Source organism: Peromyscus eremicus, chromosome 19 (genome assembly GCF_949786415.1).
Source record: "Peromyscus eremicus chromosome 19, PerEre_H2_v1, whole genome shotgun sequence".
Taxonomy (NCBI): Eukaryota; Metazoa; Chordata; class Mammalia; order Rodentia; family Cricetidae; genus Peromyscus; species Peromyscus eremicus.
In genome coordinates, this window is record NC_081435.1 from 24693223 (window position 1) to 24719265 (window position 26043).

General features: G+C 45.9%; 2 protein-coding genes across 8 annotated transcripts in view; one reads left to right on the plus strand and one right to left on the minus strand.

Annotated features, from left to right (window-relative positions):
• Paip2 (poly(A) binding protein interacting protein 2) overlaps positions 1-13662 on the plus strand; it is an 18265-nt gene extending 4603 nt beyond the window's left edge. For 3 of the 6 annotated variants that reach the window (XM_059246786.1, XM_059246791.1, XM_059246790.1), the window contains exons 2-4: positions 7705-7868; positions 10044-10223; positions 12650-13662. In XM_059246786.1, coding sequence (XP_059102769.1) covers positions 7731-7868; positions 10044-10223; positions 12650-12706 — 375 coding nt within the window. In that variant the 5' untranslated portion in view covers positions 7705-7730 and the 3' untranslated portion in view covers positions 12707-13662. Of the gene's footprint in view, positions 1-6590; positions 6725-6953; positions 7007-7702; positions 7869-10043; positions 10224-12649 lie in introns of those variants that run through there. The other 3 variants (XM_059246788.1, XM_059246787.1, XM_059246789.1) reach the window with 3 other exon arrangements.
• Positions 9693-25912, minus strand: Slc23a1 (solute carrier family 23 member 1). Of its 2 annotated transcripts, none has more exons than XM_059246784.1 (16): positions 25815-25912; positions 23711-23772; positions 23024-23158; positions 22472-22629; positions 21768-21856; positions 21579-21646; positions 21248-21429; positions 21005-21125; positions 20653-20809; positions 20249-20396; positions 19667-19772; positions 19348-19477; positions 19119-19262; positions 18566-18661; positions 15919-16181; positions 9693-12021 (listed from the first exon to the last, which is right to left on the minus strand). In XM_059246784.1, the coding sequence occupies exons 1-15, from the start codon at positions 25906-25908 to the stop codon at positions 15934-15936; spliced, it is 1938 nt and encodes a 645-aa protein (XP_059102767.1). In that variant the 5' UTR covers positions 25909-25912; the 3' UTR covers positions 9693-12021; positions 15919-15933. The 2 variants fall into 2 exon arrangements, with proteins under 2 accessions (XP_059102767.1, XP_059102768.1); XM_059246785.1 differs by lacking the exon at positions 25815-25912 and adding an exon at positions 23958-24063.
• Positions 25913-26043: the final 131 nt, after the last annotated feature.

Consider the following 26043-nt stretch of genomic DNA (forward strand, 5'->3'; position numbering starts at 1 on the left):
TGATGAGTTGTGCAGGCTGGCCTTGAACTCATGCTGCAGCCTAGGCAGGCTACAGTTGACAATCTGATTTTCCTGCCTCAGCCTCCTTCATCACTGAGATTACAGGCATAAGGTGAAATTTGAAATAATTCAATGTGGATTATTGACTAGAAACACAAAAATCTCAAAACTTGATCCAAACTAAAGCTATTCAAATATGAAAGCAACAGATATTTTTTAACATGTATGTAGTGGTTTGGAAATGCATAATTCCAGGCAACCTTTAGAAAGAAATCCTCTTAAATTTAAGTTAAAGCAACCAGAGAGTTGGAGAGATGATTGTGATGAAGAGCACTAGCTGCTCTTCCACAGTAACCAGGGTTGATTTCTAGCACACACATCACAGCTCACAACTCTCTGTAACTTCAGTTTCAGGGGATCCAATGCCTCTGGCTTCTGCAGGCACTGGGCATGAATATGCTGCACAGCCATATACTCAGACGAAACTTACATATACATAAAATCAAATTTACCTTCCAAGAGCCCTGCGTCTTCATTTCTTAAGTCCAGCCTCCTGTGCATTAGGAATGGGTCCTGATTACTGCTGGCAGCTCCTGCAGAAAGTGCTGCTGCTGCATTGCTCCAGAGGGCCAAGTGCAGTAGCTAGGATCTGGGATTCCCTGAACCTCCATGTAAATAGGATGGCATACACAAACTTCAGAGGGTGTGCACGCACATCTGTGACCCATTCCCCTCATTCCTTTTTCTGTGAGGTATGGATGACAAATTCATGCGGACTAAATTAATAAAACTCAGATGTGTCAAGAGAAGATAATGTAAGAAAAAAGGATGGTTGTCCAGCATGGTGAAGCTTGTAAAGTCGGTTACTTGTGAAGCCCAGGGAAGAGAGTCTCTAGTTCAGGACCAGCCTAATTCACATAGTAAGACTTCTCAAAAAGAGGCCTGGGGCTAGAGAGGTAACTCAGTGATTTAGTGTGCTTACTGCTCTTGCAGAGGACCTGGGTTTGGTTTCCAGCAGCCACATGATGGCAACCAACTCTCTTGTCGCCAATTCCTTTTCAGACAAAGTTTCTCTGTGTATCTATCTCTGGCTCTCCTGGAATTCACTGTGTAGACTACGCTGGCCTCAAAGTCAGAGAATCGCCTGCCCCTACCTCCTGAGTACTGGAATTAAAGGTGTACATCACCACTGCCTGCCTTATTCTTGGCTTCTTTAACTTCACATATTTTTCAAAGATTTGTCTATGCCACAAATGAAGTATGTCTTTTTATTGCTGAATAATCCATTATGTAGATAATACATTGTAGTTGGTATTGTCTGTACCCTTTCCTATTGAGAATAATGCAGGTCGGAACATTTGAATGCAAGAGTGTTTGTTTTTGTTGGGAGGAGGTGGGTTGGTTTTTTTTTTGTTTTTTTTGTTTGTTTGTTTTTATTGTTTGTTTTACTTTTGTGTATGTTCAGGTACATGCTCCTGTGTGGAGACTTGCTGTTTAGATAGACCAGGCTGGCTTCAAACCCGGAGATCTTTTTATGTCAGCCTCCTTGGTGGAAAGGACAGACACAGTCAGCATCCTGCTCATCGTTTCTTGTTTGGGGTGGGGAGAGGGTGCATTCAAGACAGGGTTTTTGTTTGTAGCCCTGGCTTGCCTGGAACCCAGAGAGATCCGTCTGCTTCTGCCACCCGAGTGCTGGGATTAAAGGCTACTGCCACCATACCCGCCTGTTTGTTTTTTGTTTTTAAACAAGATCTCTCACCAGGACCTGGAACTTTCTGCCTAGCCTAGGCTGGCTGACAAGCCGCAGGGATTCACCTCCCCGTGCTGGCTTTTACAGCATATGCTACCACCTTCAGCTCTTTATTTGGGTGCTGAGAATGGAGGTCAGGTGCTCATGCTTCCAGGATAAGCACCGGACTAGTTTTTTGGTTTCTGATTTGTTTTTGGTTTGGTTTGGTATTTTGAGGTTTGTTTGTGTCAGGGTCTTGCTATATAACTGTGGCTAGTCTGGCACTTGCTATGTAATCCAGGCTGGCTTTGAACTTATAGTTGTGTGCACGCCCCGCCCCCCCCTTCCCAAGTGTTGAAATTATTTCATTTGTTTTCAGTCAGTATCTTGCTCCGTTAGCCCGGACTAAGTCTCATGCAGAGCCTCAGACAGTTTATATTCTTGGGGGTTAAAAAGGTCACCTGGGTAAAGTTCTCATGAGTTCAAGCTGTATATAATCACAAGAACAAGCCCCAGCTGGCAAATAACTGTTTTCCACAGGAATATAAAGGATCGTTTAAACATTTAATTGAATAACAAACAGCAGCAAGCAAATAATGAATAATTTGAAGTCAATCCACCCCTATCTGCTACACCTGGGAAGAAGCATGAACACACATTCCAAGAACAATTCCGTGCTTTAAAGAAACTGAGGTTGCAGGACTCTTGCTTCATGGAGTGTTCTCACAAGTGCTCAGAATTTCCTCTCATGACTCCATTCCTGGACTGTGTTCCAACATATGTACACATACACTTTTAATTCCTTAAGTATATAACTAGGAGATACAGTTACTGGGCCAAAAGATATGTCCTTGTTTAATCTACTAAGAGGCTGCCATGTTTTATAAAACAGCTGACATAATTTCCCACCATTGATGAATAATAGTTCTGAATTCTTCACGTTCTTAGACGTGTCTTTGGTTTTTCAAGACAGGGTTTCTCTGTGTAGCTTTAGAACCTGTCCTGGGACTCACTCTGTAACCCGAGCTGGCCTGGAACTCACAGAGATCCGCCTGCCTCTGCCTCTGAGTGCTGGGGTTGGTTGCCATCAACACCCGGTTAATGTTACATTTTTTAAAACGGTATTTATAGTTTTTTTTTTTTTTTTTTTTTTTTTAACACAAGGACTGTATAGCTGTGGTTGGCTTTTTTACTCGCTATTAGTGTTCTTATCATGAAGTCTCTCCAGCCAGCCCAAAAGTGTTTAGGATAAGAGTCTCATGTAGCCCAGGCTGGCATCAAACTTCTTTGTAGCTTAGGATGGTCTTGAAATTCTGATCTCCCAGCTCAACCTCCAATTATGTGTGTGGCACTGTGCCTGTCTAGCATGTTCTTGGAAGTCTTTGTGGCAGCTTCAAGATCTTGATTCTTCCAGATTGTGCTTTCATTCACGAGATATGCTTGTGAAGTGAGGTGTGTGTGTTTTTTCTAGTCCAAGCATCTTTCTCATGTCATTTTTCCAATGTAGATGTCTTTGTACTTTTTATGCAGTTAACAGTGTATTTCATGAAGTTGCAGAGGATTCCCAGCATCTCTTCTTATTTGATATATGGGAGTGGACACTTTCTGGAGGTGGGGGCTTTTTTTTTTTTTTTTAAACAGAGATCCACCTGCCTCTGCCTCCTGAGCACTGAGAGTAAAAGGCGTATGCTACCATGCTAGGCTAAAACTCTTGATTTGGTAAACTTAAAGCAAACCTTGTCTGTTTGTTTTTTGCTCTTTTGGGGGGCCCACCACCCAACTTCCAAATAAAACACTCACCTCATGGAGGCTTATTCTTTTAAGAATGCCCAGCCTTAGCGTGACTTGTTTCTTGCCAACTTAACTTTAAATTAACCCATCTATCTTTTGCCTTTGGGCTTTTCCTGTTCTCTTCTGTAAATCTTACTTCGTGGCTGGCTGTGTAGCTGGCCCCTGGAGTCCTCCTCCTGGCTACTTCTCTCCTCCAGATTTCTCCTATATATTCTCTGCCTGCCAGCCCCTCCTATCCTTTCTCCTGCCTCTCTGTTGGCCATTCAGTTCTTTATTAGACCACCAGGTGTTTTAAACAAAAGTAACATCACACCTTAAAATAATATTCCCCAGGGCTGGAGAGATGCCTCAGAGGTTAAGAGTCCTGGCTGCTCTTCCAGAGGTCCTGAGTTCAATTCCCAGCATCCATCTATAATGCATTCCAGTGCCCTCTTCTGGCCTGCAGGCATACATGCAGGCAGAACACTATATGCATAATAAATAAATAAGTCTTTTTTTAAAAAAATAATATTCCCCAACACTTGCCTGTATCAACAAAACTCCACACCTTTGTCTGAACTGCTAAGCCCCAAACATAATTGTTTTCATGAAAGACAGCATCAGCTAAATGTCCAACCTGAATTTCTTTGTCTGTTTTTAAATTGGGTTGTCTTTTTTATTAACACTTCTTTTTTGTTTGTTTGAGACAGGGTCTGACTGTACGGCTCTGACTGCAGCTCACAGTAGTCCTGGCTCAGCTACCAAATGCTAGGATTGCAGGTGGAAGCCATCATGATCAACTTTTTTTTTTTTTTTTTTTTTTTTTTTGGTTTTTCAAGACAGGGTTTCTCTGTGTAGCTTTGCGCCTCTCCTGGAACTCACTTGGTAGCCCAGGCTGGCCTCGAACTCACAGAGATCCACCTGGCTCTGCCTCCCGAGTGCTGGGATTAAAGACGTGCGCCGCCACCACCGCCCGGCTAACTTTTTTTTTTTTTTTTTTTTTTTTTTTTTTTTTTTTTTTTTTTTTAATGGTTAACCTTTTTTTCCCCTTTTTTTCTTTGGCTGTTCCTCTACAATGTATCTCATTTTATTTTGCTGTGAGAGTCCTATGGACTGATAATCTTGCAAGATCTGATTTTGCTGCATCCTTTTTTTCTCTTTAGAACATGGTTTTCAACAAGCCTTTAATTCCAGCATTCTGGAGGCAGAGGCAGGTGGATCTCTGTGAGTTCAAGGCTAGCGTGGTCTACAGAGTGAGATCCAGGACAGGTTCCAAAGCTACACAGAGAAAGCCTGTCTCAAAAAACCAGAAGAAGAAAGAAAAAATGGGGCCCCATATATCTGAGATAGGCCTTGAACCCCTGATCATCCTGCCTCCACCTGCTAAGTGTTGGATTATAAATGTGTGCCAACCAAGCATGATTAGTTGAGAATCTCTTAAAACTTTTTCTCCAGCCAGGTGTGGTGGTGCATGTCTTTAATCATAGCACTTGGGAGGCAGAGGCAGAAGCAGGCAGATCTCTGTGAGTTTGAGGCCAGCCTGGTCTGCAAAGTGAGTTCTAGGACAGCCAGGGTTGTTACACGAAGAAACCCAACTCAGGGGGAATAAAAAATTTAAACTTCATAATGGTGTCATTGGTATTCAGTATTGAGAAAATACATGTGTGCTATGTGGGATTGGATCCCTGCCTGAGCTCTACCCTGGATCAGAGACTAAATTTGTATTACATGGACAGCTGTGGGATTTTATTATACTTTATATGCACTTAAAAGTAAGGCCATAGTTGGGTCTTGGTGAGATGGCCCAGCAGTTACTGGCATTTACTGCTCTTCAGAATGTGTAATTTTCAGCATCAATATTGATCAGCTCACAACTGCCTCTAACCCCAGTTCGAGGAGATCCAGTGTCCTCTGGCCTCCAAAGGCACATGAACACATGTGGTACACATAAACCCAAGCAGGCACACTGTTTTAGTCACTGTTCTGTGGCTGCAAAGAGATACCATGACCACAGAGGCTTAGTCCATTAGCATCATGGTGGGGAGAGGCAGGCAGGCAGGCAGGCAGATGCTGGGGCAGTATCTGAGAGCGACATTCTGATCCATAAGTAGATAGACTCGGGGCTTGGCTTAGGCTTTTGAAACCTCAGTACCCACCCCTAGTGACACACTTCAACAAGGCCACACTTCCCAATCTTTTTAATCCTTTCAGATAGTACCACTCCCTGTTGACTGAGGATTTCAATATGAGCCTATGGGGCCATTCTTATTTAAGCCACACACAAATAATAAGTAATCTTTAAAAGGTAAATACATAAAATTAATTTTAAGGAGTCTGGCAACCCATAGAGCCGCTCTGTCCCCTGAACCTTACCCAAGTGAAAGTATTTTAATATATTTTTATTTGAGAATTTTATACAATATATATTTATTTTATTCACCCCCATAAAAGAATTTAACAGATCTTAGTTTTGATATTTTAATTGGTTGTGATAGCCAGAATAATAGGCATCAACGGAGTTTGGGGGAGGTGGGCTTGTTTGTTTATTGATGCAGGGTCAACGCTATAGCTAATTGCTCAGGCTACACTGGAACTTGACCTTGTCAGGTTGGCCTCAGACTCCCACCAGTTCTCCTAGTGCAGGAACTACAGGCCTGTGTCACCACACCAGGCTCTTGAGGCTCTTCTGTAGTGTACAAGGTGCATTATGTGTTCGTGGGTATGGATGTAGAGGTGTGGAGGCCAGAAGTTACCTGCGGTGGCTTCCTTATTGCACTCCACCTCTTTGTGCTGCTGTTTGTGTGTTTGGCTTTTTGTTTAAATTTTTACATCTTTTATGTGTATGTATGTATGAGTGTTTTCCCTGCATGTGCACCATATGCATGTCTAGTGCCCGTGGAGGTCAGAAGAGATTGTCCCTTGGAGCTGAAGTTAAGGATAGTTGTGTGTCACCATGTAGGTGTTGGAATATAAACATCGGTCCTCTGCAAGAGCAGCAAGTGTTCTTACTCCCCGGGCGGTCTCTAGCCTTTCTGCATCTTATTTTTTGGAACAGGATCTCTCACTTAACCTGGAGCTCATTAACTTGACCAGACTGGCTGGCCAGTTGAGCTCCAGGGATCCACCTGTCTACACCTCCCCGGTGCTGGGATTACAGATACGTACTACATGAATAGTACGTAAGACTTTTGTTGACCTGAACACACTGGTCTTCATATTTGCTTGGTAAGCAGTTTACAGACCTAAAGCCATCCTTACAGATCCCTCAGCTTTTTGGTTTTTTAATTCTGTCGTTTCTTTGTTAGGTTGTACAATTGCCTAAATTTGTGTACAGGTCACTATTGTTCTGCATCTCTTGAGCAATTTCAATCTTTAACTAGTAAAATAGTAAAGAATGTGAAATTCCATGTTTTAATTTTTAGCCTCAAACTCAGATCCTCCTGTCTCTTCATACAGAGTGCTAGAATTAAAGATATGCCACCAACCTGACTAGCCTAATTTTTATAGGTAATTAATTAGATTACAATAAGTTATTGGTTGTTGAGTAGATTGTGAAACTGTATCGAATATGGGCAAATGACTATCTTTGGTTTTGGAATAAAGGAGCTACTGATAATATAAAGCCCTAACATGTTAGTGAACGTGCTTGGGTGTTAGATGTTATATTTGACACTATAATGCATATAATACCTACCACCTCTAACCTCAACTAAAGTTACACAGCTAGTAGATTTGCCAAACTCCAATGGAGAGAATACATTGTGCTGACAGTAAACTGGATGATGACTTTCAAATGTAGTCATTGCACTTTCTAGGGTGTGTCACAGTGTGTCAATCACTGTGTGCTTGTGGAGGTCAGGGGGCAATCATAAAGACATAAAAGTCTGAGAGTCCATAAAGCTCAGATCCTGGAGTGTTGTTGTGCAGTAACACTGCCTCAACAAGACAGAAGAGGTCTACAGAGCGAGATCCAGGACAGGCACTAAAACTACACAGAGAAACCCTGTCTCGGAAAACCAAAAAAAAAGAAGAAGAAGAATTTTCTACTTCTATATCTTGAGCCCTGCCCTCAGCAATTTCTTAGTCATTTTGGGAAAGAAAGCTTTCCAACTAATGTAGCATGTGCCTCTAACACCTTGGTGGGTGGTAATAATAGCAAGTGTGCTCATTAAGAACCAAAAGAATGTTTGTATTCTACTTTAAAGGTTAAAAACGACAACGAACACCAGCCATGAAAGATCCAAGTCGCAGCAGTACTAGCCCAAGCATCATCAATGAAGATGTGATTATTAACGGTCATTCTCATGAAGATGATAATCCATTTGCAGAGTACATGTGGATGGAAAACGAAGAGGAATTCAACAGACAAGTTAGTTTTGTGTACAAACATGTGCCTTTTGTAACTTCATATCTTTCAAATATGTTCTTGGTCCTGGAGAGAGTCGGGGAAGAGGGAGAAAGTGTGTGTGTGTGTGTGTGTGTCTGTGTGTGTGTGTGTGTGTGTCTGTGTGTGTCTGTGTGTGTGGTGTGTGTATGTGTGTGTGGTGTCCTTTATATGCAGGGTAAGGGTTTATGTGCTACCACTCCTATTTTATTTGGCTGCCAGTTGCTGTCAGGCTTAACTGCTCATTGAAATTACTGGGGCAGCTTATTTCAGGGTCTTCTTGATGAAGAAGGATAGGGTGGAGCCTGGGACACGGAAAAAAGCTCCCAGATAGATCGCTGTATTACAGTGCAAATCCAAGAGAATTTAGGAAACTGGAGTAAACTGTCCTGGTGCAAAATTGATCTGTGTTTCACTTGAGAGTCTCAGTCAGCCTGAAAATCTGCTGCTTCTACTACTATTACTCTTTAGAGAATGCTGGTACACTAATAAATGTCATCTTTTATTCCCATTTCTACTATCTGTTCCGGTTTGGGTTTTGGGACTCAGTAGTCAGCCTAATTTCCCTGTATCTGGTGATGGCCATTGCAGTGTAAACAGTGCAGTCTCATTTCAGTAAGAATCAGTTGGGGGGGGGGGGAAGTGTTCGGGGAGAAAAGGGTTGTTTTGTTGTTTGGTTGGTTTTTTGTTTTTGTTTTTGTTTGTTTGTTTGGGGTTTTTTTGTTTGTTTTTCGAGACAGGATTTCTCTGTGTAGCTTTGTGCCTTTCCTGGAACTCACTCCGTAGCCCAGGCTGGCCTCGATGGATCAAAGGCGTGTGCCACCACCGCCCGGCTTTGTTGTTTGTTTTTAAGGCAAGGTATTTCACCCCATAAACCTGGCTGCCCTCAAAGTCACACACCTACGCCTCCCAAGTGCTGGGATTAAAGGCATGAACCATCGGGTCTGGCTTTAAGATTTATTTTTACTTTTGTGATTGTGAGGCTAGCCATTAATAGCCATGTGTGTGTGGGTGCAGAGAGTGGGCCAGAAGAGGGTGCTGGATCCCCTACTGCTGGAGTTTGTGAGCTATCCAACATGGATATTGGGAATGAGTCCTCTACAATATCCTCTACAAGAATAGCAAGTGCTCCTTACCACTGAGTCCTTTCTTCCAGCCTCCCCACCTTTTTACTGGGGCAGGAAGGTTCTCTGTATAGCCTTTCCTGTCCTGGAACTTGCTCTGGCTGGCCTTGAACTCATAGAGATCCACTTGCCTCTCAAGTGCAGGGAGTGTGTGTGTGTGTGTGTGTGTGTGTGTGCCACCACCTACTTTTTTTTCTAGGGCTGGGGGGGTTGTTTGTTTTTAAAAGATTTATTATGTATACTGTGTTCTGCCTGCATGTATGCCTGCAGGCCAGAAGAGGGCACCAGATCATTATAGATGGTTGTGAGCTACCATGTAGTTGCTGAGAATTGAACTCAGGACCTTTGGAAGAGCAGTCCAGTGCGCTTAACCTCTGAGCCATCTCTCCAGCCCCCTTTGCTGCTATTTTAAATCTCTACTCCTAGAGATTTTCCTGTAGTCTTTATGCAGGTTGGATTAGGACCTTGGTATTTTAAGGCTTCATGAGTAATTTTGATCAATATTCTCAAAGAGATCACTCCTTTATTTTTCATTTTTATCTTTTGGGGTTTTTGTTTTGTTTTGTTTTGTTTTTTGAGATGGGATTTCTCAGTGTCTTTCTGGCTGTCCTGGAACTCGTAGACCAGGGTGGCCTGCAACTCACAGAGATATTTGCCTGCCTCTGCCTCCCAAGTGCTGGAATTAAAGGTGTGTGCCGCCACCACCTGGCTCTGTCCTTACTTTTTCCTTGCTATGATGCCGAGATGATAGTTGTAAACCTCACAGCCAGCCACATCATGATTTGATTTGGTTCTGCTCTGTTCTGTTGAGACAGGGTCTCACTGTATAGCCTTGGCTGGCCTGTAACTGGCTATGTAGAATAGGCTGGCCTCAAACTCAGGTATCTGCTTGCCTGCCTCTGGAGTGCTGGGATTAAAGACATATATACCTTGCCCTCACAATATGTTTTCAGATGGCTTAGTTTAAGATATTTTAAGCCATATTTAGGGATGTCTTACTAGTTATGCTATAATTATCCCTTTTTGTTGTGACTAGATAGAAGAGGAGTTGTGGGAAGAAGAATTTATTGAACGTTGTTTCCAAGAAATGCTGGAAGAGGAAGAAGAACATGAATGGTTTATTCCAGCTCGAGATCTCCCACAAACTATGGACCAAATCCAAGACCAGTTTAATGACCTTGTTATCAGTGATGGCTCTTCTCTGGAAGATCTTGTGGTAAAAAGTCATTTCTCATCTTTTTAGACCCTACCTCATCTTTCCCATAAGTGGAAAATCCAGCTACACTCTTATTTAAGAAGAGTTCCACATCTCTTCCCCTTTGAAAATTTTCCCACTTTTTTTAAGAGTGGAAGTAGAGGCCCCCTAGTCTCATTTATATAGAATAACTCATTGTTGCTTCCAACATTGATGTTGCATTAAACTTAATGTTGCCTTTAGAGTATTTAAATATCTTGGAGTAGTCCAGAAACTTACAGTATTACCATATGACTTGATTATATCTTGATGGAAAGTTTTGCTCTTTGTTACCTAAATATTTGGTAAAATTTGGAAATTTTTATCTGATAAAATCTCTACGATCTCTTGATTGGGTTTCTTTGAGATATTTTTACAAGCTCTTGGCAGATAAAGAATGCAAAGCTAGATTCGTATTCTTACTTATCCTTGTCACTGGTGATGTGCCTGCAATAAAGTTCTCATCGTCACCAAAGTAGAACCTGATGAGTCTTTTACTAAAATTAAGATAAAAGATTTCTTGTTTCATGAGGTGGGTGGGTGGTTGAAACAGGGTTTTACTCTAGCACAATCCAGCCTGAAACGCAATGCTTAGCCCTGACTAGCCTCAAACTTAAAGCAGTCCTCATGCCCCAGTCTACCAAGACCTGGAATTATGAGCATGAGCCACCATGCGCCACAAGATTTAGAAATTACAATTTTTTTCTGGTTTTTCTGGCCAAGAGAATTGTCTGGAATTTCTCCATTGTTGTCTGTTCACTGTGCATTCATTTACTAAGCTGTTCATCATAGTCACCCAAACTTGAAGAATCAGGTTTTAAGCATCCCAAGGAGATACTTTAGAGTCATCCTCCCCATCAGGCTTTTGGAAACCATTCTGCAGCTAAAGGACAATACAGAAAGCCGTGAAGTTTACATTGTGGTATAATCTTTGTTGCAGTAAATAACAGTAGCTCAGCTGAACAGGTATATAATCTCAATCTGATCTCAGCATATTTGCTTATGGCTACATTAGTTGTGTCAAATAATACTGATGCTCTGATGAATAAAGGCTTTGCTAGGCTTAATATATAACCTAGATTTTGCATAAATCTGTAACACAGAAACTGATTTGTTTAACTCAGACTATTTGAGATTAATTCATTCTTAGACTTCTCTAGCTGCCAGAAGCTTATATAGTCAAGGCATCTGGGTTGTACGGTTAAACCATGCTCGCTCTTCTTCCTCTTAAGGGTTTTTGTTTGTGTGTATGTAATGCTGAAGGTCAAGCCCAGGCCTAGAACATTCTTTAATTAAAATGTAAATTTATTTCCCCTGTGGGAATAGAGACTATTTATCTCAATTTATCTAACTTATTAGTCCAATGTGTTATATAGTATTACGTTTTGGTCTTAAAATACATGACATTGGAATTAAATTCAATTTAAAAAAAAAAAAAAAGAGCCTACCTGCATGTCTACGTTTACCCCTGGAATCTCCTGGTTCTTTTTTATCAACTCCCAACTCAAATGTAGAGAATTTCCAGCTCTTTCCTTTACATTGACATGTATGCTTAGGAAAGTAGAAGTGAGGAACAGAATAATGCTGGTATGAGTCTCCAGAGTGCTTAGAGAGTGTGGTCTACTCCTCCGTTGTTTTCTAAGCTGATGTGGAAATGGAGTCTTGGAGAGGCTGATTTGTCCAAGCTTACACGGAAATTTGGAACAGGCAGAGTTGAGATTTCCAACTCAGGTCTTCTGTGTCCTGTGTAGTTTTCTTTTCCTGTTACATCCAGTATCACCTGTGGGAATTAGAAGGTAGCAGTTGTAGAAAGATAATTCCCAAGTTTTAGTGACACCAACAGCCAACAGTGCTCCAGCTAATCAAACTGTGACCATGTGTTTAGTGTTTGGAAGTATTTTCAGAGTATCAAGTACAGTTGACATAATTCTTTGTTCCATGCTATTCCTTATAGTTTATGTGAAGTTTTTTTTTATGAAGTTATGTGGGTTTGGGTTTTGGTTTTGGTTTTTTTTATACTTAATTGTAGCTCCTACTTTAGAAGTTAATATAAATAGGATATAGAGGCCTCGTGTGGTGACACACACATTCAGTCCCAGCACTTGGGAAGCACAGGCTTGTGGATCTCTTGAGTTCAAGGCCAGCCAGGACTACATAGAAAGAGACCTATATTTAAAAAAAAAAAAAAAAAAAAAAAAGATAGAGAACTTATATCTTATATCACATTCTTTCTCTGCCATAGGTTTTTGGGGTTAGGTGTAACTGTAGTCCAGTCTTTCTTATTTTTCTGAGATATTTTTTACATAAGGATCTAGGCTGAATGCTTCTGAGAATCCACAGCCAACTGTAATGAATTTGCTTTTTTTTTTTTTTTTTCCTTTTTTTTTCCTTATGTACTTATTTTTCAGGTCAAGAGCAATCTGAATCCAAATGCAAAGGAGTTTGTTCCTGGGGTGAAGTACTAACATATTGAGTAGACGGGCCCTCTTTTGGTGGATGTAGCACAATTTCCACACTGTGGAGGCAGTATTAGAAGACTTCATTGTAAAAGCTCTCGTCACTGTGTTACACTTATGCATTGCCAAAGTTTTTGTTAGTCTTGCATGCTTAATAAAAGTGCTGAGACTGTTACTAAGTAAGAAGCCGTCACACAGTTACTGAAAGTAGCATTGGCCCCATGGCTGATTGTAAAGACAGCAGCACCGGAAGAAGAAGCGCACCAGTCAGCTGTGACAAAGAACCAAATTAAATAACCTCCAACCCTCACCCAATTGTCTGTCTTTGAGGCTAAACTGGTCCCTAAGGATTGAGTGACACTTTCTAATGTCTGCACTTTGTAAAAAAATAAGTAAATGAGTAAGTTTAAATTAGGTTCTGAATTGTTAAGCAGATTTCTCCGTTGCATTTGTCCATCGAAAATAACCTTTTCTGAAGAAAGTCTGTTAACTAGAAGTAGATTACGCGAGAATGTCTGGTGGAGGTTGCGGTGGTGGGCAGATAAGAACCGCTCTGGCTTTTGCCTGGTGCATTATCATGTTAGGAACACTGGGTTCTCCCAGTGTGGACTTGAGGAAATAGGATTGGAGGTTGCATCTTCTCAGGATCGATTGTGTCATAGCCATACATGTGTGAAGTCGACCACAGGACCAACAGCAGCCCATACTCCAGTTGAAGTACTAAAAAGGTGGTAGTGTGAATTGAGTGGTGCTCCTTCTTCCTTGTCTGTTACCATCGTGACTATAGTCTGCAGCACACCTTTTCTTTTAACAAAGCTAGAACAGTTTTGGCTTCTTAAACTTCATATTTGGGTAGGTTAAGCTGCCATACGTGTTCAGTGTGAATAGTGTTTTAAGTTGAAAATATTGTAAAAAAATTATATTTTTTCAAAAATATTTAAAAAAATAAATAATAGTAGAACTGAGCTGATGCTTGTGTTTATTGGTTCAGACTACAGACTCTGCAGTGTTGGTACCTAGTGTGGCCCCGAGCCTCAGGTCACCCTGGGGGTGAGCATGCTCAGAGAGGAGGATCTGTTAGAACACAGTAGCCGTCAAGTCTCTTTCCAGGAATTTGACGTGCCTAATACTGCCGTGTCCAAAACCTTAGACAGCCATGGTGTAAAACTAGGGTTGTGCTGGGGATGTGTGTTACTGGTAGAACCCTTGCTTAGCATGTGTAACAACGTGGGTTGTTTTTTTTTTTATATATTATAGGGCTAAAGACGAAAACAGGCCATGTAGTCTTTTCTGTTTTTTCCAGACAGGGTTTCTCTGTGTAATTTTGGTGCCTGTCCTGGATCTCGCTCTGTAGACCAGGCTGGCCTCGAACTCACTGAGATCCACCTGGCTCTGCCTCCCAAGTGGTCTTCCGAGACACAGTTTCTCTGTGTAGCCTTGGCTGTCCTAGAATTCACTTTGTGAAGCCTGGCTTTAATTTTCTTTTTCTTTTTTTTTTTTTCCTTTTAATGCTGGCATTTTGAGAATACAGATGTTGCCTTTGTTTATTTACATATTTAATGTCAATGGATATTTTGTCTGCATGCTGGGAATTGAACTCAGGACCTCTGGAAGAGCAGCCAGTGCTCTTAACCTCTGAGTCATCTCTCCAAACCCCACCCCCCAGTTTTGTTTTTTTTTTTAATGTGTGTGAGTTTTGCCTGCTGGTGTATCTGTGTATCACTTTCAAGCCTGGTGACCATAGGGGCCAGAAGAGGGCATCAGAGCTCCTGGAACTGGAGTTACAGCCAGTTGTGAGCTGCTTTGTGGGTACTGGGAATTGAACCAGGGTCCTCTGGAAGAGAAGGTGATTGTTGGGTTTTGTTGTAACTGCTCAGAACCACGTGTCCCACTTGGGGCACCACACTCAGGCCAGCCTCGGTCTCATGCGTCCCCTCTAACAGCTCACATAGCAGGCATAAGCACCACTCGCAACCTTCATTGGAATGCTGCTTGTTTGAGAGAGAAAGCATTTGAAATAACCAGAGCCAGGTGTCTGCATTTTAGGCAAAATTAGGATTCAGAACTGCACACATTTTGAAGCCCTAAAGATAAATGATCACTCCCTTATGGGCTTGTACTCCAGATTTATGGTAACTGAAGTAATTGAAAATGTTTTTAGGCCGGACGGTGGTAGTGTATGCCTTTAATCCCAGCACTCGGGAGGCAGAGCCAGGTGGATCTCTGTGAGTTCGAGGCCAGCCTGGTCTACAGAGCAAGATCCAGAACAGGCACCAAAACTACACAAAGAAACCCTGTCTCAAAAAACAAAAAGAAAATGGTTTTAGTTTTATGACCACCAACACTGAAATGAAATAGTATATGTGGAAGGATTTTTCCTATTTAGTGTCACAACTTTAAGTGTAGTATGCACACCTGTAAAATTCCTGCATTTGAGAAGCTGGAGACATGGCTCAATGGATAAGAGCATTTGGCCTTCTGACAAGAGACCCCAGGTTTGATTCCCAGCACCATAACTCCAGTTCTGGGGATCCAATGCTTCTGACCTCTGCAGGCACCAGACAGGTGCATGGTGTTCAGACATATGTGCGGGCAAAACACTTATGTACATAAAATGAATTACCTTACAAAAGTTTTTTTTAATTCTTTCATTTTGAGAGAGGCTATGATAGGAGGATTATGAATTGAGAGGGGATGAGCTGGTCATGGTGGCTTATGAAAAACTACATATAGTATACAAGAATTCAAAGATACAGGCTGGCAGTGACTTCTTACAGACTCTAGTCGACCTGGGTGCTGCCTGTATCTGGTGGAGTTGATATTTCAACTTGTACCCATTGGTGGCCCCGACAGTTGGGAATGTCTGCTCTCATTATACCGTAGCTAAGGAATTCCACCCAAAATCCACATAGGACTTTTTTTTTTTTTTTTTTGGTTTTTCAAGACAGAGTTTCTCTGTGAAGCTTTGCGCCTTTCCTGGAACTCACTTGGTAGTCCAGGCTGGCCTCGAACTCACAGAGATCCGCCTGGCTCTGCCTCCCGAGGGCTGGGATTAAAGGCGTGCGCTACCACCGCCCGGCCACATAGGACTTTTTATCCAGCCTACTCTCCCTTTGAGGAAATTTGAAACAGATTACAAAAATGAAAGTAATTCAGTTTTACTCTTTGTTGAAACAGGTGTTTGGTTATCCACCCCCTACAAGAGCAGTAACACATCCTACCTTTCCTGGTTGGTCTCAGACCTTGGTGCACACAGACCCAGTTTCTGTGCTGTTTGGAGTGTCTTCAAGAACTGGAGGCTGAGTTTTTAACTGTTTAGAAAACCCTCTGAAGACTGGGCAGATAGGAATGCATCTGAAAAAGGCAGTCCTTTTGACCATGCCCATCCCAAAGGGGAAATCATAGCTCTTCAGACTGGCTGACGTGTCACTGTTGGCATGGGCTCCAGCTTTCCACTGTATCAGGCCTCTTTCCTCTGGGCTCCCTGCAAGAGGACAATGGGGTCATTTAGGAGGGTGACAACCCTGTGTTACTTCCCCTTCACACAACCAGTCCTAAGGCAGACTTCTAGAATCCAGTATGGGTGATTGGCATTGCTAGAATGGAGCCCAGAGCAGTTTTGCATGCTAGATAGGATTAGATAAGGCACCCTGGATGCCTTACTTGCCAGAGCTCTGAGAAACCCTGAAAGATTAATCCTCTGAAAAACTCTTAAAAGATTAATACATGGGGCTGGAGAAATGGCTCAGTGGTTAAGAGCACTGACTGCTCTTCCAGAGGACTCGGGTTCAATTTCCAGCACCCACATAGCAGCTCACACCTGTCTGTAATTCCAAGATCTGACACCCTCAGACAGACAGACAGACAGACAGACATTCAGGCAAAACACTAATGCACATAAAATGTGCAATATTGCAAATGCAATAAAAAAAAAATTTTTTTAAAGATTAATACTCTATAGCATTGCCTCTGTGCTAAATAATGTCATTATTTCAGAACACCCCTGGGAGGTATGTAGGCACTGTTACACAAAATTTGAGAAGAGACAGGCTAAGTCATTTTACTCTGTCTGAGCCGGGGCAATGGTGGCGTGTGCCTTTAATCCCAGCAGAAGCAGGTGGATATCTGAGTTTGAGGCCAGTCTAGTCTACCAGAGAGTTCCAGGACAGCCAAGGCACCTTACATTTTATTTCACTCTGTGTCTGAATATAGGGCTAGTGTATGCTGGAGTAAGGACATGGTTTTTTAACTTTTTATCACATTATCTTGTAGCCATGAGAGTGCAGAGCTCAAAGGATAAGTAAGCACAGGAAGTAGGTTCTCTTACTCCATCATGTGGGCCCTGGGGATTGAACTCAGATCATCAGGTTCAGCAAGTACCTTTCCTGCTGAGTCATCCTGCCAGCCCAAGGACATAGATCTCGAAACACTTTATCAGTATTAGGACTATGATTCTGCATTTGGGAAATAAACCTTTCTATGGTATGAATGAAAACCAAGCTAAGCAGGGATCTTCGATGGGGTAAGGGTGTGCCTATGGGGAGGAGGCCAGAGATGGCAGCTTCTCAGAAGGGCTGGGGCTGACAGACAAATAATGCCAGTTTAGTGGGAGGAGTGAGGGCAGCCAGAGCTAAGAATAGCCCAGAGCTGCTGTAGTCAGCCAGTGAATTTCAGGCTCTCAGCAGGGAGGGTTAGAGGCCCCAGGAAAGGCTGCCTCAAGATCCGTTGGCCAGAGTGGAAAGGGGAGAGCTATCTGCGTGCACGTGACGGTGGTCCCCAGGTCCCATTGGCCTCTGTTCCACCGCCAGAGTGAAAGCCTGCCTGGCCCTGCAGGGTACCTTCTTGCTCACAGCCTTGTCCTGTTCTCATGTTCCTCCTGGATGGAGCTGGCCTATCTACAGATGACCCTGGCTTAGTCTCAACAGCTTGTTATTTCAACCCAGTTTTATGTCCCATTTTGTGGCAGGAACTCCTCAAAACAAACTGTTTTGCACATCATCCTCAGTTGGACTCAGGGCCAAGCTGGTAAATTCCACCAGCTTTTTCTGAACTGTGTTTGACTCTCCCCATGAGGTATCCGTCAGGTATGGTGATCGATGCCTAAAATGTCAACACTGGGCAGATAAAGACAAGAGAATGGCAAGTTTAAGCCAGTCTAAACTGCCTTGTCTCAAAAAACATGGTTACTGACCACTGTCTTTATTGAGCTTTGCCCCATTCAGTTCCCAAAACCTGTCTGCAGAGGTTGTGTGGTCCAGAGGCTGGGAAAGAAGCTGGTGACTGTCGGTTTGCAGTTTAATGTTACTTTATGACTGTGGTCATGGTTATTTCAACACTGCTGATACAGCCCGGCCTGTCAGGTTTTGAGGATGGTGTGAGACTATTCCTGACTCATAGTGCATGCTGGCTGCCATTTAGATCTCATGGCAGTCAATTTTTAAAATATATTCGCTAGGTGTAGGCTGTCACATTTCCACATTCCCTGTAAAAACCTGAGCAGCAAAGGTTCACTTTGGGGGCTCCTTCTCTGTTTGTGTGGCAGGCTGCTTACATACTTGGCAGATTTTTTTCCCACAAACCAATGCTGCATGTTTACCTGTCCAACTCTGCAATAATAAAGATGCTTTCAGCCTGGTGGCTATAAAGAATGGGTGAGGAACTCTCCAGACCTCCTCACAACCCAGGGAATACGTCATGCCTCAAGTTCTTCCCTCCAGCCAGTGGACACTCCGCCAGCCCATCTGTTCCTGCTGCTTGCTGGCCTGCGTGGCATCAGGCCTGGCCATCTCTCCTCAGGAACCAAGCCCATCTGTTGTACAGAAGAGTCTAGCCTGGTTCTGTGCTTCCCTCCCAACCCTGGCCCAATACCTGGCACTGTGTTGTCCAGTATGAAAGCAAGGCACCCGCCAACAAACATCTCCGTGGTCAGCAGCACAGTTAGGATCTGATCCAGTTCAGGAATGCCTGCGGAATAAGTCGGGGGCTGATGGGCTAGTGGCCTTTTCTAGAAGGCTGTGATCAAGGGACTTCCTGCCTGTGTAGTCCACTGACTTAGAGGCGATGGTGGCCGTGGAATATTCCAGAGCCCTGACCTTTAAGCCTGTCTGTACCTCTGTCTCCCATCTTTGGGGACAGTCTTCTGTCAGCTGCTAGTTACTGACTTAGCACAACACTTAGCCCCTGTGAACTCATGTTCCTCTGAAAAACAGAGGTAATAATAGAATTTTGTGGAACCATTGGGAAAAATAAGTGAGCACATATAAAACTTGATAAATAGCTAGGCTCATGCTTGCAATCCAGCCTCATTACAGGTGCTAGGGAAGTGCTGTACCATTTAATTGGTTTCCAACCCATGTGTAAGAACTCTGAGAGACCACCCCACTTTCCCCCATCTCTCAAGACAGTAGAGAACAAAAGGTACCTGTGTTGATAGCACCTGGGTTGGAATCCAGGTAATTGGGCAGCGTGAGGCCAAAGAACATAGAGAATCCCAATACAAAGAGGTTGCGGGAGGAGTTCATGTCCACAAACTGCAGATTGGACAGTCCCACGGCGGTGATCATACCTGCCACAGCAAAACCACTAGACTGGAGATGCAGCCTGGCTAGATGGGGCCTGCCACTCTTGCTGGGCAGATATCCAACACTCACCAAAAAGGGTGCAGAACATTCCTCCCAGGATGGGGTCTGGGAGTGAGGCGAAGAGGGCTGTGAACTTGCCAATGGCACCCAGGATTAGCATGATGCCTGCACCATACTGCACAACTCGGCGGCTGCCCACCTGTGGGAAGCCAGGGGCTGGCTAGAGCCAGAAGCAGGGCCAGTTCCAGGGGGCAGGGTGTTAGGCCTACACACGGACTCCAGCACTGGGGGAGTAGGATGAAGGTGGGATGCTCTCACAGGGTGGGGCTAGGCCAAAGCCAAGACTGCTAAGAAAAGGAACGTGCTGCTTTGGCTGCTGGCATGGCACCTTAGTAATCCCTAGGACCCCAATGTTGGGGCTGGATGAGGTGGACCCGTTGCCTGTGCCCAGTAGCCCGGCGATAATGCAGCAGATGCCTTCAGTGAAAATTCCCCTGTGAAGAAATGGCGAGTGGGGTGTTGGTCCAGCCTCATTGCCGGTCTGTCCTGTCACCTGGGCCCGCTGCCTGCCCCTCTGGGACTGTGCAGACTGGCATCATCTATAGCATTCCACTCTGGAAGCCAGGAGTCGGTACCAGCACTGTGCCCCAGTACTTACTCCCTTGGACAGTGCTGAGCCTCAGTTCCTCATCTGTACCGTGAAGATAGTGAGGGTCCCTACCCCACAGCAGGGTTAGCCATTGCATAAGAATGCACCTAAACTGGGTACACAGTTGTGGGTAACTAACTGGTTTCCCTGGGACTCTCAGCAGTTCTAGAGTGAGTAGTAATTCCCCATTCCATACTCAAGAAAATGAGGTCTAGAGGTAAGAGTGACTTTCTTGCCCAAGTCTCTAACCGTGGGACCCAGTCCTATCCTACACTTGCTTTCGCAGTGGCCGCTCAGGTTCCGACATCGAGGTGGGCATACCTGTTGATAGCATGTACTGGAGGGGGCGGTGCACCAGCCAGCCGGGCACAAGCATAGTAATCACCAATGGACTCGATGATGCCTGCCAGGGTGGCACTGAACATTCCCAGAACTGCGGCCACCGTCACTGTGGGTAGGCCCCACTGGCCTGGGTTGGAGACAACAGAATAAGTTCTCGAGAAGACTATGGTGGGTTGGGAATCGATGGGGTTATTTGAAAGGGAGAGGGGCTGGTAGGGAGGTCTCACTGAAACACAGCTCTGGAATAAGGTTTGGGGGGTAAACACCATGTGGCACCCACAAACAGGGCTAATGCTAGCTGCGTTGTCTGCTGAACTGGGGTCACGAGGCATCTCACAGGAGGTTCAGTTGGAAGCAGAAGGGACCCGAGTGGGCCTGCTTACATGGGTAGGGGATGCGGATCCAGGGTGAGATAGCCATGATGTCCCCTCGGGCATCCGTTCGTGCCTGGAAGCCATAGGCTGTGGGATCTGCAGGCAGCACATCCGTCAGGGTCAGCACGTAGCAGAGCAGCCACACGGTCATGATGGCCAGGACGATCTGGAGCAGGTGGGGCGAGGAGGTGCTGCAGGCACTGGAGAGAGACCTGGTGCGGACTAACCAGCTCCTGTGGCAGCACCAGCCCCAGAACCCTGGCTGTCACTCAGCCTCTGCCTGGAGCCCCTGTCCTTGCCCCAGCCTCGTCCTGGCTCAGGTCTTCCCCTTTCCTAGTCCCAGCGTCTGCCAGCTCCTCACCGGAAACATCTTAAAGATCTGGATGCGGAAGAGGGTGAGACCCTTGCCCCATCGGTAGATGGGCAGCAGGAAGGTGAGGTTGCGTAGGTACTGGGAGAACAGGACGATCAGTAGAATGGAGCTGGGAGCAGAGACAGGAAGGGAATAGCTGGAGGCCAGGCTGGCACCTGGAAACGGGGCAGGAATGAAGGGGTTGGGAGCAGGGCCTAGGATTGGGCAGAAATAGTCCCATTGCCTGCTCACCAAGCTGAAATGCCCCAATGGGAGCCAGCTCGGTCACCAGCAGCTTGGAAAACAGAGAGACCAATGAGGGAGACAGTGGGGGTGACCGTGAGAGGCCCAATGTAGCTGAGCAGGGCCCCAGGCAGCCCCATCAGCCCAATCACCACCTCCACCATGCTGGACACCATGATTGCACCCTGGACCTAAAAAGGCAAAATCGGCTGTAAGTCAACCTTGACCTGGTCACTAGCAGAATGTTCAAATTTCTCAACCACCTCCTTGAATCAACTCAGCAGTATATACAAACCACCTATCTAGCTCCCCCCCTCCCCCGAGCCCAATCTCTACCCACCTCTCGAATCCGAGGATGCCAGATATGAGAGGTATTCAGGGGCATACTCCAGTTACCATAGATCTCCTCTGGGGACAGAGTCAGAGAAAACACAGTGCCATGAATTACACCCTGGTATCTAGACTCTGGGCAGCTGCCCAGACCTCCAAGACCTCTCTCCTCCGGCGCAGACATCAAAACTAAACTCACCTTCTGGGGGACACTTCCACCTCTCCAAGGCCAGGATAGCTTTGGCTGGAACCAGAAATGCAAAGGCACTGGCCTGGAACAGTGGCAGCCTAGACGGTGGTACAGAGTAGCAGCGGTGGGTGGTGGAGCAGGTTAGGAAAAGGGATAGAAAACCGGAGGTTTGGAGGGATGGTGGAGAGAGGGAAGGCACTGAGGCCTCGGGGGGGACTCCCATCAGTTCACACCCTGCGCTTTGTCTTCGGCCCTCCATCTCAGCCCCCGGGAGAGCCATGTGCTCAAGAGTGGACCCCTCCATTTCTACATCGGAGGAATGCTAACTCCTGTTCTCATCCACCACCACTGAGCCAACCGATTAGAACTGCTCATCCGGGACTAGGAATACCCCGTGTCCACAGAGATGCTGGAAGCCTGCTCACAGGGATGCGCAGTGGGGCGGGGAAGCTGTGCCCCTAGACTTTTGGAGTAGAGATCGAGGGAAGGAGACGCCCTCAATCCTGGACTCCTTAGGAGCCCAGCTCCCTAGCGCTAAGGCTGGCCAGGTAGATGGATGGTGCAGCAGACAGGGAAGAAACCAGCCACGCTCAGAGCGAACACCTGCTCTGCCGTGTGCAAGCAGGCAAGCGCATGCATGCGTGCTTGCGTGCGTGCGTGCGTGCGTGCATGCGTGCGTGTGCGTGCTCACGAGCCGGGGAGGGGCAGCTCACCGGATGCCCACTGTAGTCTGGATGAGAGTGGTGATACCCACACAGGTGAAGATGGTGCCGATGAGCTGACTGACCATGTGCTGGTCGCGGCCCACACACAGCGCCTCAGCCAGGAGGAAGGGCACAGCGATAGTGCCGCTGAAGCATGTCAGGTAGTGCTGAGGTGAGAGATCAAGAGGTGGCCCCACAACACGCACATGGAGGTATGCGCCCCAGGTCCACGCCCCGGACCTGGGCCACACTGACAGGGCGCTTACTCAAATGACATTACCCCCTAGAGGTTACCAGAAAGCTACTGCTCACCATTCAGGGGCCCCAGTCTCCCTCGGGTTATTCCTATGGCTTCTGTGGATGGGCCCTTCCTGTCTGTCACATGCCATCCACAATCTTCCCAGGTCACTTAACCTTCGTTGGCACTGCGGCTAGGTGACAGTCATTGTGCTGACCTTGTGTCTGTCTCTAGCCTGAAATGACCTTTTGTCCAGGGAGGGTTTGGGATATCTGGGGAGGACACTGTGTAGGGCTGGGGAGGCCTTGGGGAAACCAACCTACCTGGAAGCCCAGCAGGATGCACAGGTACCATGGCGGGACATCCTCAATCTTGTACAACATGTCAAACTTGGGCTCCATGGTCAAGGGTGTCTGCTGGTCCCTGGTGGAAGTCTCTGCTGAACCCAGGGACTCATGCTGGGGTAAGAGAGAGCCCCGGCTCAGGGCAGAGTGATGAACAGGCAAAGCCTATGCTGGCTGGACTAAGGGAGCCACAATGGCCACCCAGCAATTCAGTGAGGATAGGCTGGATTGGCCGCCCTCCCCAGCTGGTGGTCACCAGTCCTTCCCACATCCCACATCACAGTTTAGAGATGAAAGCACGTCCTGGCTTCTAGAGGAGTCTTTAGTGTTTCTAGTGGGGCCCTAAGTCAGAAGAGTGGGAAGTACCAGACCAAAAGGCTTTGGATAAACCCCATCTGTTCCACCTCTACCTCTTGGAGGTCCTTGAAGGTACCACACGGGGAGGAGGCCCAGCCCTTACTCACCCCCTAAGCCCAAATCAGCAAGCCCCCAAACTAAAGGCTCCCTCACCTCTCCCTCCACCCCATTCCCCCAGTTCCACTTGCAGCTCAGGACTGTCTCTTCTTGCATTAGAAATTTTGTCTCTGCCTTCCTTCCCGGAAAGGCCAGCGGAGGGCCGTCCCCCACCTGCCATGTCCCTGCCCGACTCCCCACTTCCCCCAGCACCTGTGTTGGGCTCCTGGGGTCCTCCTGAGCTCTCATCTCTGAGACACAGGTTTGAGGAACTTCTGAGGAGAGAAGAGGAAGGCTTTACCAAGGCCAAGGAGGACTTTACTCCACACAGCAGACATTGTTCGAAGTCAATCTGTAACTAGGTCCATAGCTCCAGATTGCGAAAGGGAGACTCGGGCAGAGGTAAGGTATTAACTCTGGCTCCGGTGGTAAAGGCCACCTAAGCACAGGGCACGTTTACCTTCTGAGTGTTCTCTGTCCTACCCGCATCCAAGCCTGGCACAAAGCCTGTCCTTGTGTCCCTAGGGAGGGCCAGAGTCTACAGGGTAAAGAGGGCACAGTCGGAGGATTGACACGGGAAAGACCGGACATAAGTCCTCACCCTCCTCACCAAGCCCTCTGCGATGATTAATAGAAGTTAATCTTATCATCATCACTGTTCTCCTTTCCGGAATACAATCAAATGCCAATATCTGTATTTGTACATGCACTGTCACATGTCCCCTCCGGGGCTGTGCGGTGTTAACTCTTTCACTGCTGAAGGAAAAAGACTTAGTAGTGATATGACCAAGGCCAGACAGGAAGTGAGGTTTCAGAAAACCAATGCTAAATTCAGGTTCGTTTTGGTCTCCTGCCCTGCCAGCCTTCACCGGATAGGGTTCCTGAGGCACCCACAGAGAGGCCCGGGTAGCCCAAGCCCAGAGTCAGGGTGAGGGTTCCCCATACACCTGTTAGCCAGGATGAACTGCTCAGTTTGTGGGACCTTGTGAAAATGAGAAGGGGGTTCTTGTTGCAAAAGTGTTAAGAATTTTGTTGGGTCTGGTGGCTAATGCCTGTAACCCCTGTGCTCAAAGGGCTGAGGGAGGCAGACGACAGTGAGTTCAAGCCCAGCCTGGTCTGTGTAGAGAGTTCTATCTGGGCCAGCCTGGACTATCCACTAAAAAAATAATACCTAACATAGCAAAACCCTGACTGAAAAGTAGCTTTCTGTTACTTTCAGGGCTAGCTAGATGGCTCATTAGGTAAAGGTACCTGCCACCAAGCCCAGTGACCCCAGTTTGATTTCTAGGACCTACATGGTAGAGGGAGAGACTTCTATGGTTTGTCTCTGACCTCTACCTGTATCCCTTTGGCACAAACACCCAAACTCAGACAACACACACACACACACACACACACACACACACACACACACGCTCATAATAAATAAAAGCTGGGGGCCAAGCCTGATGACCCTAGTTCAGTCCTCTCCCCAGGACCCACACGCTAGAAGAGACCTGACTCCTGCAGGTTGTCCTCCCCCGACACACCGTTGCAGGTACCCAAGCTCGCACACACCGAATATAATTTATTGTTTTTTTTTAAATAACAGAAAAGCTGGGTATGATGACTTACACCTGTAATCCCAGCAGGAGGGAGGTTCAGGCAAGAAGACAGAGAGTTCAAGACCAGCCTCAAACATCCTTGGCTACCTAAGACCCTATCTTGGTAGCTCATGTCTTTAAAACTCAGCACTTAGGAGGAAGAGACAGAGGCAAGCGAATTTCTGCGATTTCGAGGCTAGCCCGGTCTACAGAGTGAGTTCCAGGACAAGGCTACATAGTAAGACCCTGTCTCCGATAATAACACAGAAAAACAAAAAGTAAACAAACAAACAAACAAAAAATCCCAACTCTCTCGCTGGGTGGTGGCGGCACACACCTTTAATCTCAGTACTCAGGAGGTAAGGGCAGGTGAATCTCTGTGAGTTCGAGGCCAGCCTGGCCTACAGAGTGAGTTCCAGGACAGCCAGGGATACTCTGAGAAACTCTGTCTCAAAAAACCAAACCAAACCAAACTAAACAAAATAAACAACAACAAAACACCCAACCATCTGAAAGGGGTTAAAATGAAAATAACAGAACATTACACTGAACACGAGACCTTTTTAAGCACATCACTCCGTGTTCACTCCGTGTCTACATCCCTCTTCCTGTCTGGCATAGGCTAGAGCCTGAGTGTTAGCAGAGGCAGTCATGAGGATCCAGGGGCCTATTTAGCTGTCAGGAGCTGGGCCTGGGATTGGCACCTGCTCCCAGCCACCCCAGAGGCTACCTACTTCTGGGTTGCTGTGTCCAGGCTGGGATACAGGGGCACAGGCCAGGCCGAGGGCCCATGGGCAGCACGGCTCTCCAGCTGGGCAGTAGCTTCATGGCAGTTCAGAATGAGACTCCCTGTCCAGGTCCAGCCTTTTCCTCTGTTTGTTGGTCCACTCCTCTCTCTCCTGGTTCCTGCTCTGAGGTTCTCAAAGTGGTCTGACCTGTTGGGCCTCTGCAGCTCCTCCTCCC